This window comes from Aulonocara sp. 'chitande type north' Nkhata Bay, linkage group LG1 (genome assembly GCF_057382095.1).
Source record: "Aulonocara sp. 'chitande type north' Nkhata Bay isolate Kocher_YH1m ecotype deep benthic linkage group LG1, A_spYH_male_GT1.1, whole genome shotgun sequence".
In the NCBI taxonomy this organism is placed as follows: domain Eukaryota; kingdom Metazoa; phylum Chordata; class Actinopteri; order Cichliformes; family Cichlidae; genus Aulonocara; species Aulonocara sp. 'chitande type north' Nkhata Bay.
Window position 1 is genome coordinate 16,616,222 of NC_141344.1, and position 14,738 is coordinate 16,630,959.

A 14,738-nucleotide genomic window follows, 5' to 3' on the forward strand; every position below is an offset into this window, starting at 1 on the left:
GGGCGAGAATAAGAGAGGGAGGGGTGGCACACAATGTGACTGGTGACAATCCCTTGGTCTGCAGAAAGAGAGAGGGAGGTAGGGAGCAGGGGATGAATAAACACATGCACGGGCAGAGATGTGAAGAGGGAGCTCACACACACACGCACCTCCTGATTCAGCGGAACAGATTTATTCGTCACCTCTCCCTGCAGCCTCACGCAGAGAGCCTGATGTAAAACACAAGGCAACCCCAAACCCAGCAGCACAGGTCCCGTTCATCATCCCGCTGTCTGCCTGCGTAGCTTTAAGCCTCTGTCACAACTCTGTCTGCGTGCTCGCCGGTGTCCACTGCAGCTAAGGGACACGGGACCGTCTGAGAAGCCACCGGAGGGACGAGAGGCGCATGCGAATGATGGGAAACCTAAAGAGCGAGGACCGCATTGAGGATGGACCAGTGATGAAGCTGCGAGACAAATAAACGAACCAATAAAAGATCCATTTCTACCCTAGGACCCCCGGCAGGGGACATGATTATCATTATGGGATAGATGCACAAAGGGGGGAGAGAGAGAGAAATCTGCTCGTTGCCATGGATACCAGCACGCGAAAATTCACGGTGAGGAGATGGTTTTCTATTTACCTGAAGAACAAGGCGGCAAGAAACAAAAACACCGCTGGGTTCTGCCAGGTGGAGGTGAGTGGCCTTAGCAGATCATTTGGACACAAATGCAAATATGTTTGCTGTAAGGGGGGCTGCATCACATTTGCACCATGTGCGTTTGTGGGAATGTAACAGCCCAGACACCAGCTCACATGTGCAGCAGACAGTGGACTGCGTGTGTGTGAACAGTCCGTGTGCACATGGGAATGATAGTGGAAAGAATGTGTGTTATTTGGTTTGTTTTGGAGTGTTTCAGGAGTCACTGCTGCGTCGTTCTACAGCTGTTGCTGCTTTCTCTGGCCGTGGGGAAGCTAGAAAATAGAGGAATACGAAGGGAGTCACTGTGCTGTGACGGACATAGAGAGAGAGAGAGAGAAGTTGTATGGAAATATAGTCAGACAGAAACGCTAACGGGCAAACAAGCAACAAGGCAGGCAGGTTGATAGATAACTGGATACAGACAGATTGATTCAGCGGTCAGCCTCAGCAGTGGAGGTTTATTTATAGCCCAAACAAAGCAGCAGGGCAGAGAGAGGCAGTGAGTCTTTTGTTGCAGATCTACCTGAATGTTTTGGATATTAATGGAGCAAAACCTCACCTTATCCCTCCCTTTTCTTTGTAAAGGTGTGCTGATGAATCATCTTTATAGGCTACCGTTAACGTGATTGTTTTATTTTAGCAAATGCCTGCCTGCTTGAGTTTGTTTACCTGTCTAGTCGCCTGTCCCTGGAATGGGATGCTCTGATGCTCCATCAGGAGTAGGTGGAAATTACTCAGGCGACCTTGTTTAAGGAATAAACCAGCAATTAAAGAAAAGAAGGGAGCAGTTTGCTCAGTATGAGTTGAAACTTTCCAGCATGTTACAGTTGAAGCCAGGCCTTCAATGACCTCAAAGTGACTGGTGAAAAATCCCATTACAATAAGTTGGACTTTATATTTTTATGTGTGTAAATTAGCTCATGGATTGATTTGATCGAAGTGCATCAACATGCAAAATACTATATAATACAAACTGATATTTCAGTCACCCATTTATAATCCAATTCAGTTTTAAACAGTAAAATCTACAAAATGGCCGTTAAATATAACCTATTTTGCACATTTGCAAAAATGTTATCGTTTCATCTTCAAACTGGAAGAGATCTTCATCTCTTCATCTTACTTGAATCTATTGTACGTGTGTTGTGGGTTATAGATCTATATTCTTGCTATTCACTTATGTCAGTAATTGTATGGTTTTTAGACTTCCACTGTCTACACTGGTATGGCATAGTTCGTATTAGTCATTATTGTACTATCAAGATGAGAACCTTTCCTATGTTGTTTTCTTGATGGTACATCAATCTGGAAAATCAGACTGCAATTACCTCTGAATTCCTGATAGTTAGGAAAATAGTTTGGAGAAACCAGCTGTTTTATCCTTGCTATAATGACAATAACATTTGAAGGCTGTATTTATTTTTCATGACTTGCTTTGGTGGACGTTTCTGGTTTAAGGGGAACTGTAGGAGGGAGATGGCATCAAAAGACTTGCCGTCACTGGAGAAATGAGACCATGTGATTATTTTCAGCCTCATGTGAACGTTCAGTCACTCTGGCTCCCAGATCGAGGGAAGCATTTCTTTCTCTTATCAAACTATTCCACGAGGATGGGTTAGTAGCTGATCACAAGCTGCATTAAATGCATAAAAGGGTATGAAAATACCTCAGCCAAGTGATTCTTCAGGACAGACAGAATCTTATCATATACTAAAAATGAAGGTTATCTAACAGGTTTCATCAAACAAGTGGAGGCTAGAAGAATCGATTTATAACCATTACCCATATTTACCAAGTCCTGATAGTGTTTTGTACAGAATTACAGTATAAAAGAAGTTGCAGTGTATATCATATTGTCACAATATCCAGTCTAAGCCTTGCCTCTTGTTGAAAGTTGGTCATTCACTTCATTAAGCAAACTGAATAGGCTGAAAAAGGCAGCTTACACTGTGCATGATTTCCAGTGACCTCAGCCAATATCTTGATAGCAATATAATGGCTTGTAGATGACTATCTATCTTTAGGTATGGATTTAATGAGTAATTATTACATTGATGGCCTTTTTAAATGCACATTGAGGTTATAGGGACACAATTTAATCATTGCTCATATGTTGTAAAGTGTAATTTATTAACTCGTTTAAATCTCACCTTAACCCTAATCTACCAATAATGACTTCTATCTTTTCTTTCATCAGGATGACAGTGTACTTAAGGAGTTTGACATCAGCCACCATGTTAAGGAGGGCTGTGAGAAAGCAGACCCTTCACAGTTCCAACTGCTTAAAGTGCTGGGACAGGGATCCTATGGAAAGGTACAATGTGCAACCATTTACTTACTGCAGCTTTAAGGCTTTAATCTGATAAAAGTGATGGGACACTGACCTTACGGAAAATATCAGTGTTGACAATAAAAAAACATAAATAACCTTAAAAAGTCTAGAAGGTCACCTCTGAGGCTACATGTATTTGGTATAATGATCATGTTAATATTTTTTATTCCTCTCGGTTTTATTAGAATATGTGGACTTCTCACTTGATGATGCCCAAAAGTAAGTGCACATTCGTGTGACTGTTGAGCACTTCATCCAGACACCATCAGCATTAATATGCTGCTGTAATTGCCTCCAGTCCTGTGGGAAGTATTTCCAAGATAGCCTGAAACCACACTGCAGGAATTTGCTCCTGCTCAGACACCAGAACGTTAAGGTCAGACAGTGATGTGGTGCAATATGGTCTGCCTCGCAGTCAGTGCTGCAAGTCCTCCCAAAGGTGTTGGATTCAGTTGAAGTGAGAGGTCTGTGCAGATTGGTCAAAGCTTTTCACACAAACTCAAGAAATCGTGGGGGTTTTTTTGTACTTGCTTTATGCTATTGAAAAGAGGCGAGCATTTCTTAAAATGCAACTGTAAAAAAGAAAGTGCACTATTGTTCAGTCCACTTAGAACTAAGGTCCTGCTTAACTCTAAAAAACTAGATTCAAATGAGCCAGGAGATGTCCACTTACCTTTTGGCACAGTGAATATATGCGTGTCTGATTTCAGTGCCGCAGCTGATTATGCTTTACCAGCCAATCATCTGCTAATGATAAGCCATCTAGTTCTAATTATCTGTAGATTAGCTGCCTTGACAACGGTTTCACAGATCACCAAGTTTATTTAAATTAGTAAAGGCTCACTGATTTGTTAATGTTACTGTAGATTAGAGATCGGAATGGGCCTTACATGAAACATCAGCAGATGTTGGCATGTGGCTGCCGTTTCCAAGGCTGCAGGCATGGACAAAAGGTCACGTCACAGTGTGGCTTAGACAGCATGTTTACATAGCTTGCTATATGTCTGCTAAATTATTGCAGACCTTGTTTAAATCGTAGCTGTTGTCTCTGTTGCACCGAAACCACATTGATGTGGCTCTTTTATGTAACGTGATGGTAACTTGCTCCGGCTTGGTAACCTACAAAGGGTGAATATAGCATTTTTAAATGTTGTGAAATATAAATGACAAGTTTGTTTTTTTTCTTTTGTTTCAGAAACGTCACTACGAAAGAACAGTTGCACAAAATGTGATGTTTATGGTAATTATCATTGCAGGTGTTTCTGGTTAGAAAAATAAGAGGAGTGGACAGAGGACAGCTATATGCCATGAAGGTCCTGAAGAAGGCAACGCTAAAAGGTGATTTAGTGCAAATACACTTGGCATATTGCCCCATTGGCATCATTTCAAATAGTAATAATAATTTTTTTTAAAATTTCTTTCAAACAAAGCCCTTTTGTATCATGTTCTTGTTATTGGCTATATTTAAAGAAAGAAACAAAACAAGCACAGCTCCACAGAGGATTGGATCTGAGTCATGGTCATTTGTTAAAATTATTATTGGTTTAATAGAGGAGCAATAGATATATCATTGCCCAAGTTCTCACAGTGCCCTACATTCAAGGGGATTTTGGGTAAAAGAGGTTAGTTTGTACTTTTGATTCAGATAAACTGGTTTGCGTCAGCCAAGATTATTGTAAACAGGGGTGTACTGTAAAAGCAGGTTCAGATGTCATGTGCTGATTTAATGACTTTGTACAAGCCTTAATCCTCTTAACCTGCACCTCTGGAATCTAAAGAGTTACACTGTCATCTTGTCAAGCAGACAGATGTTGCAATAACACTGTTATTGTGGTTTTCATTTCACTATAAACCAGCTACACTGGATTTAATTTACCTTAATTTCAAGGAAATGCATTCTTATCCTACATAACACGTACTCGTGTTATTAGACTTGTGACATTTTACAGAATGAACTGGCTGAAACTTCATTAAAAAGACTGCCTTCTATCTCCTACTCAGTTCGGGATCGTGTGCGATCGAAGATGGAAAGAGATATACTGGCTGAAGTGAACCACCCATTTATAGTTAAACTTCACTATGGTGAGTATGAATTACTTGTGCTTTTTCAGCATGTATGTGTTGGAATCTATTGGCCTTATACATGTAGAATGATACATAGTGTTAATAGTGAATGTTTGGCCATTAAACATGGCCTAAGATTTGAAGTAATCAGGTCAGCATATGTACAAGTAATAAGGCAAAAACTCAGATTGCCCTAAATGCTCTATTTCAGAGTTTTTTTCTTTTCTTGGTTGTGTGCTGTTTTCCGAATAGCATCCACTTAAAGGGAAAATTGAGTTTAAGTAGGGGAAAGAAAGCTGAAGTGGCTTATTTCAGACAGTAGATGAACCAAGGGTTAGTAGTAAAGCCCAGTACAGGGCAAATAAGGATATTGTTGAACTATGAATCATGCAAAGCTACTTTAATAGAGTTAAGGAATAAAGGTGTGGAACCAGAAATGAGCATAGAAAAATTGTGTTGGGTAAGTCATTATTTGTTTAATAAATGTTGTTTAGCGTTGGTCTATATTCCTCGTCCCTGTAGTTCTAAATCAACAGCTAGTGTCTGTTTAAATGGGGCTGTGTGCTGTTGGGGGACTTCAGCGGGGCAGTTGACTAATTAGTCATTTTGATCTGTTACACAAAGACAAGGTGACATTTCACAAGTCATTTTTCTCATTGCATACATGTTCAAAAATGAGGGAAGTCATTGTAGTCTGCCCTTATTTGTATCTATACACAACTGCAGATAAATGTGCAGACTGTGCACAAAATAATAGAATACTTTATAGTCCTCAATACAGCAATTAAAGCCTCAAGACGTGTTTAACTTGCATTTCTGTTTGTGCATGTACTTATGTATTTGTGTAGCCTTCCAGACAGAAGGGAAGCTCTACCTGATCCTGGATTTCCTCCGAGGAGGAGACCTTTTTACTCGTCTGTCCAAGGAGGTAGGCTTCCTGGTTCAAATCATAATCCACTTCTCACTGTTTGTTATGGGAAGGTGTTTGTATAACTCCCATCATTCGCCTGTGAAAGAGATCAAAGACAGTCATTTTTTTTGTACTTTAAAGGAGGCACACATATTGAGACAATGTGCCATAGTTCGGTTGGCTCTGGTGAAAAGCGAATTTCATAGGAGAGAGCTCAAAAACAAATATGTGAATCAATAACAGACCAGTTTCCCCTTACTTTTCGTTTTTGCACATTATATTTAATACATTTGTTCATTTGTACTAGGTAATGTTCACAGAAGAGGATGTGAAGTTTTACCTTGCAGAGCTGGCTTTGGCCTTGGACCATTTACACAGTCTGGGGATCATCTACAGGGATCTCAAGCCTGAAAAGTACTAGCTCATAAACATCCCTTTTATGCATTTTAGAAAAAATATTTCGATGCTGATTTTAAAGTTCTCTTCTCCCTCTTAAGCATTCTTCTGGATGAAGAAGGACATATTAAGATTACAGGTCAGTACATCTGACTGAAAACTGTAATTCTCTGCTTTTCTGTCTCTATTTGTCTTTTGACTATGATCCCCTTTTGTCTCTGTCTCACTATCCAGACTTTGGCTTGAGTAAGGAAGCTATTGACCATGATAAAAGGGCTTATTCCTTCTGTGGAACAATAGAGTACATGGCTCCAGAGGTTGTAAACAGGAGAGGTCATACACAAAGCGCTGACTGGTGGTCATTTGGCGTGCTTATGGTAAGTCTTTTACTTTGATAGTCTCTCTACACTTCTGACATGCATGACTAATTTTCCAGTCACTCTGCTGGCTTGTATGTTTTATCTAATAATGAATTAACTACAAACTCAGTTCTTAGATAATATGCCAGTGCACTGATTTCTTCGTTTGGCTTTCCTCTGGCAGTAAAACAACTTTAATTACTGTATCTGGCAGATTAGGTCCCATTATTTTCAGCAAACGTGCATCTGCTGGATGCTGCTTGTTTCGCTAGCCTGGTGGCTTACTTTACTAATACTGAGAGGTTAAACATTCACTGACAGCTGGCAGCTACATTAGGTCACCAGGGGAAGATGTCAACCCTGTCTGCCCTTGTCTGGTGTTAGGAATGTACTGATATTAAAATAAACAAATAAATAGCCGAAGATTTCTCAATGTGCTGTAGAGATATTGAAAAGTAAAAGAGATTACTGAAAAAAAGAGAACTCCTTCACATTGTAATCCAATCTTTAATGTGGGTGAATACCATTGGGTGTGGCAAAGTCTATTATCAGGGTGCACAGTAGGTTAGGTTTGTTACAGTGTTAACCAGTGTATATCTTTATTTTATGCCTCTCAGCCTTTTCCAGTTAAATGTGATTTAGGTCATGGTATTATGCGTTAATTTCAACAGCTTTGTTTCTGATTTGGCCCGTTTGCAGTGGAAGTCAAATGACTAATAAAATTTGAAGCAAGCATGCTAATGAGATAATCCACCTCCACAGCTTCCATTATTGGGCGGACGTGTTTTGACAGTTGTTTCGTTGTGTTTTCCAGTTTGAAATGTTGACGGGATCATTACCCTTTCAAGGAAAAGATCGGAAAGAAACAATGGCACTTATTCTAAAGTAAGACTAATTATTGTTGCTATTTTATTGAACCTTCACATCTTTTGCAGGATGTAATGTTTAAAAATTCTTATCTGTTTCCCATTGTCCAACTGCATTTCAATTATCTATATTGTATCTTTGATTTCTGAGGGTTGCTTTATAGGATAAGCTGCTTATATAAATCTGCAATTATTAACCTCAAGAGATCCACTATACCTGAATGAACATAAAAATAAACTGTCAGCAGACATAAACATGCATAAACCTGTTTCTTGGCTTGTGTGTTCAGGGCTAAGCTGGGAATGCCACAGTTCCTCAGTCCTGAAGTGCAGAGTTTATTAAGAGCGCTCTTCAAGAGAAATCCTGCTAATCGACTTGGTATGTATAAAAACCTTGAACAATGACAATTAAATGTGTTTTTAGAATAAATTTAGAAACTTAAACATCAGCAGTTTGTGTCCATTTGGATAACTTTTGAAGTCACTTCTTATTTTACACACTCTCTGGTCTCTTGTAATAGGTACACCTAATCAGCACCTCATTTGGGCAAATATTTTAGCAATTCAGCAGCAAATTGCATCACATGTCACATGTTTGGCATGTAGACATGGTCAGGATAACCTGCTGAAGTTCAAATGTGGCATTAGAATGGAGTGAAAGGTGAGCTGAGTGACTTTGACTGTAGCAGGGTTGTTGGTGTCAAATGGGCTGATCTGTATATTTCAGAAACTGTTCTGATCTACTGGGATTTTCCCACATGTTTAGTGAGTGGCAGCTCTCTGAGCAAAAATGCCCTGTTGATGTAGAAGAGCATGAATGAATATACAATACATTGAACCACATGGGCTACAGCAGCAGAAGACCACACCTCATGCTGCTCCTGTCAGCTAGAACAGGAAACTGAGGATATGCTCACCCAACTGGACAACAGAAGCCTGGAAGAAAAAAGTTTCCAGGTCTTATGAGTATCAATTTCTGCTGCAACATTTATATGACAGGGTCAGAAATTTGTTTACACATGAAAGCATGGGTCCATCCTGCCTTGTAGGAGGGTTAAGGCTGCTTATGATGGTGTAATAGTGTGGGGCATATTTTCTTGGTACATTTTGACCCCATATCACATTTACCTGAATATTGTTAATGACCATGTACATCCCTTTATCCCTTTATAGTGTACCCATCTTCTGATGGCTGCTTCTGGCAGGATAATGTGTCGTGTCGCAAAGCTCAGATAATCAAAAATGGTTTCTTGAACATGACAATGAGTTCACTGTACTCAAATGGCCTCTATAATCACCAGATTTCAATCCAATAGAGCACTTTTGGGATGTGGTGAGACGGGAGATTTAGAGCAATTGTGTGATCCTATCTAAATCTCTGAGGAATGTTTCCATCACCTTGTTGAGTCTGTAGTGTGAAGCATTAAGAAAATTCTCAAGGGAAAAGTACCAGTACTAACAAGGTGCTAATTTGGTTTAAAAAAAAAAAATCTATTCATATTACAAATGTACCACATATAACACTAGAAATGATACTTTGTCCATTCATGGTTTACAAGAAATTCACCTGCTAAATTCATGATCATTTTAACAGTGATTTAAATGCAAGAGTGAGATAGCTCTCAAGAGCCTTAAAAAAATCACTAAGGGAAGTCGTCGCCCTGGAAACAGCTGTTTGACCTGTTGCCCTGTGGTAGATGTTACATTTCCACCAAAATAAAGGATAAATAGATTAAAGAACAGTTTTTTAAATGCACCATGGCATGGCGGATTTATTTATTTATTTGTAGTTTTTACTCCTTCATATCCATAATTATTTATTATCTTCAACTGAAAGGGTTTGTTTTACTGTGTGAATGATTGTTGAAGTGTGTGAATTGATTTTATTTTGGAGGTACATGCGGATGTAGCATTTCAGTTTTATTACATCTTGTGATTTAATGACAATAAAAGGCATTGCGGTTGATTCTGATTCTCTTAATCTGTGTTACTTATAGGTGCAGGACCAGATGGAGTAGAAGAAATAAAAAGGCACCGCTTCTTTGCATCAATAGACTGGAATGTAAGCATAATTTATTAAGAGTATTCTGCAATATAGATATTTGGGTACTATAAACTTGTATTATACCGTTATTGTCTTATAACCACTGTCTTTCTCACATTTACGAATAATAATAATTTCTTACTGCATCAACTACATTGCTGTTGTAGTTTTAAAGTGCAGTAATGAGATTATTGACCCGAGTTAAACTTAAAATCAGCATCACATGGATCAGGTTTACTTGGTCAAGACAACTCCTCCTTCACTTCCTCAAGAGTTGTCCATAGTCACGGCACTTTAACATGCTCATGTGATGTTGGTTAGCAGCAAAACCCCAAACTTCCTTTTCTGTCCATCTTGCCTAACTTTTTTTGCAACTAATCTTCTTATCTGTAAAAGCCTTTGTCTCAGAAAGTTGGCTCATGTGCAAATGTTTTCACTAAAGTCTTTATCCTAACTATCTTTATCTAACCTTGAGACCTCAGCTCCTTTGGATGTACAGTGAAAAACAATTTGCCCCCTTGGCGTTCTTCAAAATGCAAGCTGTGCTTATTGCATGTTAGAAAACAAAGCCCTCCTACACTATTTGTGGGCTGAAACATTTGTCAACAGAAGCAGAAAAAATATTCATGTCATTTTTATAAATTTGAAGATTGCATTTCTGATAGGGCTATTTCATTCCCATTCCATTCATCCAGCATTACTTTAAAAAAGTGACACATATTCATGTTGGTTACACACCACCAAGCCTGCTGGCTGCCATAAAAGGGGATTTGGTTTTTCTCTCTCCTTTAAATCAGTTTTAAAAGCAGAAATCTCAGCAAAGCAATCATAGACTCATTTGTTTTATTGATTGTAATCATCCTCCCTATAAATATCTGCTCTGATCTCTTAAAGCACCCTTCCTTTTTAATCATAGATGTTTGGAAGGCTTGGGACTCTCATTTATCTGCTTTTGTGAATTATGGCGCTCTTATTTCTATCAGAATCCACTATCATCGGCTTTACATGCTCGCTAATCTCTGCCCTCACCGCGGGTTCCCATTGCTGCCCTCCTCACTACATTACTACCTGCTCACTTCCACACAACATGCTCCCATTTACACATGGTGTTGCTGGCTTGATGTGACAACTGTCAGTAAGAGGCTTATGCTCTATTCTGCACTATGCTAATTAAATCACTGTACTCTATCAGGCAGAATGATTCCACATCATTCATCAGAACCTTTTCTGACTTTGCGGTCTTAGCCTTTCTTTAATGTCTTGATCTTTGAAATAGTAAAGATTTGTAGCCTCATTTTCTCAACACTATCAAATGAAAACCAAATACTCAAATGCATCAACACTTCCCAATTTCTAATAGTCTCTGTTGGTTACTTTCCATGTATGCTAGTAATAGGAACCCAGAAAGATTGTTCCCTTTAATGGGCACTGCAATGGTGACATCTGCAGGCTATACTCAGTATTACAGCAGGTGCCTTTCTGCTGCTGTATAATAGCTATACAACCAGCCACCAGTCTTTACTTCATATTAATTTTTTATAATTTTTTCCCATTAGTGGATATTCACATTTATTCAGAAGTCCTGAGAGGTGTTTCAAGATAGGTGCCAAGTTGCAGCACTTGCTTCTAGAAGGACCTTGTTGTATTCTGTCACATTCTAATTTGCTCTACTTTTTTCCTTTTTTTTTTTTTTTTAACTTCGGTTAATGAATAATTGAATATGATAGTCAGTGAAGAGCAAAATATATTGTATGATGGATGGTTGCGTGGTGGTTAGCACTGTTGCTTGAGTTCAGCTCCACCATCTGGGTGGGGCTTCTCTGTGTGGAGTTTACATGCTCTCCTTGTGTTTCCGTGGGTTCTCTCTGGTTTTCTTCCACACTCCAAAGAATGCAATTATTGGGGTAATGGATGATTTGAAGTTGCCCATGTGAGTGTGAATGGTTGTCTGTCTCACTGTGTTAGCCCTGCGATAGACTCCCCCACAACTCTGACAAGGATCAATCAATCAATCAATCAAGGCTTTATTCGCCACGTGCAGGTTGCCCTGATTCTGAGAACTCACGACCACAGTGAGCCTCCCCAAGATGTAATCCAATTTGCGCTCAGAGATGTTATTCCGAGCGAGCCCTTCCAAGATGTAATCCAGTCTGCACTCAGAGATCTTATTCTGAGTATTCACAGCAGCCGTAAGCCTCTCCAAGATCTTATCCATGCTGCACTCAATGAGGATAAGCAGAAGAGTTGAATGAATGGATGAATGAATGAATGAATGAATGAATGAATGAATGGATGGTGTAACAAGTGCTACAGTTTTGCACAGTGTCTGTCTGCTAGCTAATGGTACAGTGGCTGTACCCAGTGAGGAAAAAATGATAAAGTGGGATAATATCACTCGAGACAGAGAAAGGTATAAGAAAAAACAGGAAGATGAGAGATTATTTTCTAAGGTAAGGACTCCTTAGCAAGTCATATTATAATATGACAAAATAAAGTTGTCCTAAATCATTTTAATTTTTTTTAATTGGATATTGGATCTGTACATACATTGTCTGGATATTTCCAATTCTGAAACTATATTACAAGAAAAGTCCATGTCAATCAAAGTATATACTTGACTGTAAGGGCAGGCTAAACTGGGAAGTTTAATGGTTACAGTGATGAACTGGTGAAGGGCAGACTTATTCATAGAAAATGCTCTTAAACTGGTTGTTGTTCTCTTTTCTTTTTTTTTAAAATTGTTTTAATTTGTAATATTAAAAAATATTTTACAACTTACAACAATTGTTTAGTATAGCACTTTGGGCAACTATTTTTCCGTGTTTAAATAAATAAATTTTACTTATTTGTCTTATTTGTGTGCAAACCTAGCAAACTTGTGGACTATTTTTTATCAGATCTGACTGAAATAATCATTTTTTCCCCCCCAAACACGCTATAGTCAAAGCTTATACATCGTGTTTTCTTCTGACTTTTATACCTCCTTTACAGATCATGTGTCATTTGTGTTGAATTCAGCTGCTGGTGTAACAGTATTCCAATTTCTCTGGTTTTTTTTTGCTCATTCATAGAAGCTGTACAAGAAGGAAGTGAGGCCTCCTTTCAAACCAACCGTTGGCAGACCTGAAGACACTTTCCATTTTGACCCCGAGTTCACCTCCAGAACACCTACTGGTAACTAAAGCATGTAGACACACATGCAAATACAGAATTAATGTATAGGTTATAGGCGACTGGGTTCAATGAGGAACAGAAAAAAAAGAAAACTACCATACTGATCAATCGTTTTTACTAAACTTTAATATTTCTAAAACACTGTCAAGCACTCTGCAGACGTTTGGTTCAATGTGTCTTGGGATATCCAGATTCTCCAGGCATCCCTCCCAGCGCGAACACACACCAGTTGTTTCGTGGTTTTAGCTTCGTTGCAACTAACCAAACTCAGGAGTCCAGTGTTGCTACAGTAGCGGCCACTCCTCAAGAGCTGAACATCAACCCCATCGCACAGGTATACATCTAATTAAATCACAGACTAGCACACAGTTTATGTATTTAGGTTTCTGACCTTTCCAAACATTACCTCAAATAAATTCCCTGTCAGCAACTACATAAGTCATTTAATGTTGTAGTGTTTGTGCACCTGATTATGTGTTTTCTACATAGCATCTCTGTGGTGATCTGGCCTTCGGTGATGTTTATGATCTGAAAGAAGAAATCGGACACACGGGAACCTCTGTCTGCAAAAGATGTCTGCACAGAATTACTTCAGTGGAGTATTGTGTGAAGGTAGGGGACACTTAACCTGAACTGCAATTTATTTAAATACACTATTGATTTACTCTTTGCCTTTAGAGCCTCAGCAGTAATATTCTTTACTATGATGGTGTTGAATGTAAACAGGGCTATTTGTTAGCTTGTGAAATGACTATTTGGGGCTGCTTACATATTAAAATAAAATGTAGTCAAACTGGACAAAACTTGCATGCTTCCTGAGCTGTAACTCAGAGTTAGTTACAAATCACTGGTGATCCATCATGCTAATATGCTGTGCACATTTATGTCAGATTATTGACAGAGCGAGGAGAGATCCGTCAGAAGAGATTGAGATTCTGTTAAGATATGGACAGCATCCAAATATTATTACCCTGAAAGATGTAAGTACAGCACATGAGCCTGCAGAATAGTGATTTTTAATTTGCATGTAATTTTTCCTAAGCATTTTTTCTTTTTTTTAAAAAGATATTTGTTTGTATCTTTCTTCTGCATTCACCTTTACCTATAGGTGTTTGACGATGGCCAGTGTGTGTATCTGGTTCAGGAGTTACTGAGAGGGGACGAGTTGCTGGACAAAGCTCTGATGCACACAAATTTTACTGAGAGAGATGCATCAGACATCATGTGCGCTCTGACCAAAACTGTGGAATATTTACACTCACAGGGGGTAAGCTGGATGAAAGGAGGGCTTAAAAATCAATCTTTGAATTCAGGTGGGGCGGTTCAGTCCCAGTGTCATAACATAGTGCATATACATTGCCAAAGCCCCATAACTTCAGAGGTCATTAACATCAGCACAAAAGCTGTGTGCTGGGAGCTTCAATGGCAATGTCCATGTAGTATATTTATATGTATGCACATTATTAAGGCTTAATGGTGACTATTTTTTCCAGGTTGTACATCGAGACTTGAAACCCAGCAACATCCGCTATGCAGATGACAGTGGACTCCCAGAATGCATCAGGATATGCGACTTTGGTTTTGCCAAACAGCTCAGAGCTGAAAATGGTTTGCTGATGACTCCCTGTTACACAGCTACGTTCATGGCTCCTGAGGTACATCAGCAGTCATTACAAGGTGCATCTCAGTATCACTTATACAAATTATTTAACAGATATCTGTGAGTGGTTTTCTTTGCTTTTTTTGTATATGTGCAGATTTTGAGGAAACAGGGTTATGATGCAGCCTGTGACATCTGGAGCCTGGGGATCCTGCTCTACACTATGATAGCTGGGTGAGTTTATAAGGTCTTAATACAACTCACACTCACAGGTTGTGATACAGTTCAGGTGTAAACTGTATGCAATGTTG

The 14,738-nt window shown here is 39.0% G+C and overlaps 1 protein-coding gene across 2 annotated transcripts in view; it reads left to right on the forward strand.

Moving 5' to 3' along the window:
• The window catches only part of rps6ka2 (ribosomal protein S6 kinase, polypeptide 2), an 18,887-nt gene continuing 4,149 nt past the window's right edge, over positions 1-14,738 (forward strand). The window contains exons 1-18 of one of the 2 annotated variants that reach the window (XM_086285758.1): positions 1-676; positions 2,880-2,996; positions 4,271-4,352; positions 5,016-5,096; positions 5,927-6,006; positions 6,296-6,402; positions 6,486-6,523; positions 6,619-6,761; positions 7,558-7,628; positions 7,900-7,988; positions 9,607-9,671; positions 12,725-12,827; positions 12,977-13,161; positions 13,317-13,439; positions 13,718-13,807; positions 13,936-14,094; positions 14,321-14,482; positions 14,585-14,661. In XM_086285758.1, the coding sequence (XP_086141884.1) occupies positions 572-676; positions 2,880-2,996; positions 4,271-4,352; positions 5,016-5,096; positions 5,927-6,006; positions 6,296-6,402; positions 6,486-6,523; positions 6,619-6,761; positions 7,558-7,628; positions 7,900-7,988; positions 9,607-9,671; positions 12,725-12,827; positions 12,977-13,161; positions 13,317-13,439; positions 13,718-13,807; positions 13,936-14,094; positions 14,321-14,482; positions 14,585-14,661 (1,877 nt within the window). In that variant the 5' untranslated portion in view covers positions 1-571. The remainder of the gene's footprint in view (positions 677-2,879; positions 2,997-4,270; positions 4,353-5,015; positions 5,097-5,926; positions 6,007-6,295; positions 6,403-6,485; positions 6,524-6,618; positions 6,762-7,557; positions 7,629-7,899; positions 7,989-9,606; positions 9,672-12,724; positions 12,828-12,976; positions 13,162-13,316; positions 13,440-13,717; positions 13,808-13,935; positions 14,095-14,320; positions 14,483-14,584; positions 14,662-14,738) is intronic. The other variant, XM_086285769.1, reaches the window with a different exon arrangement.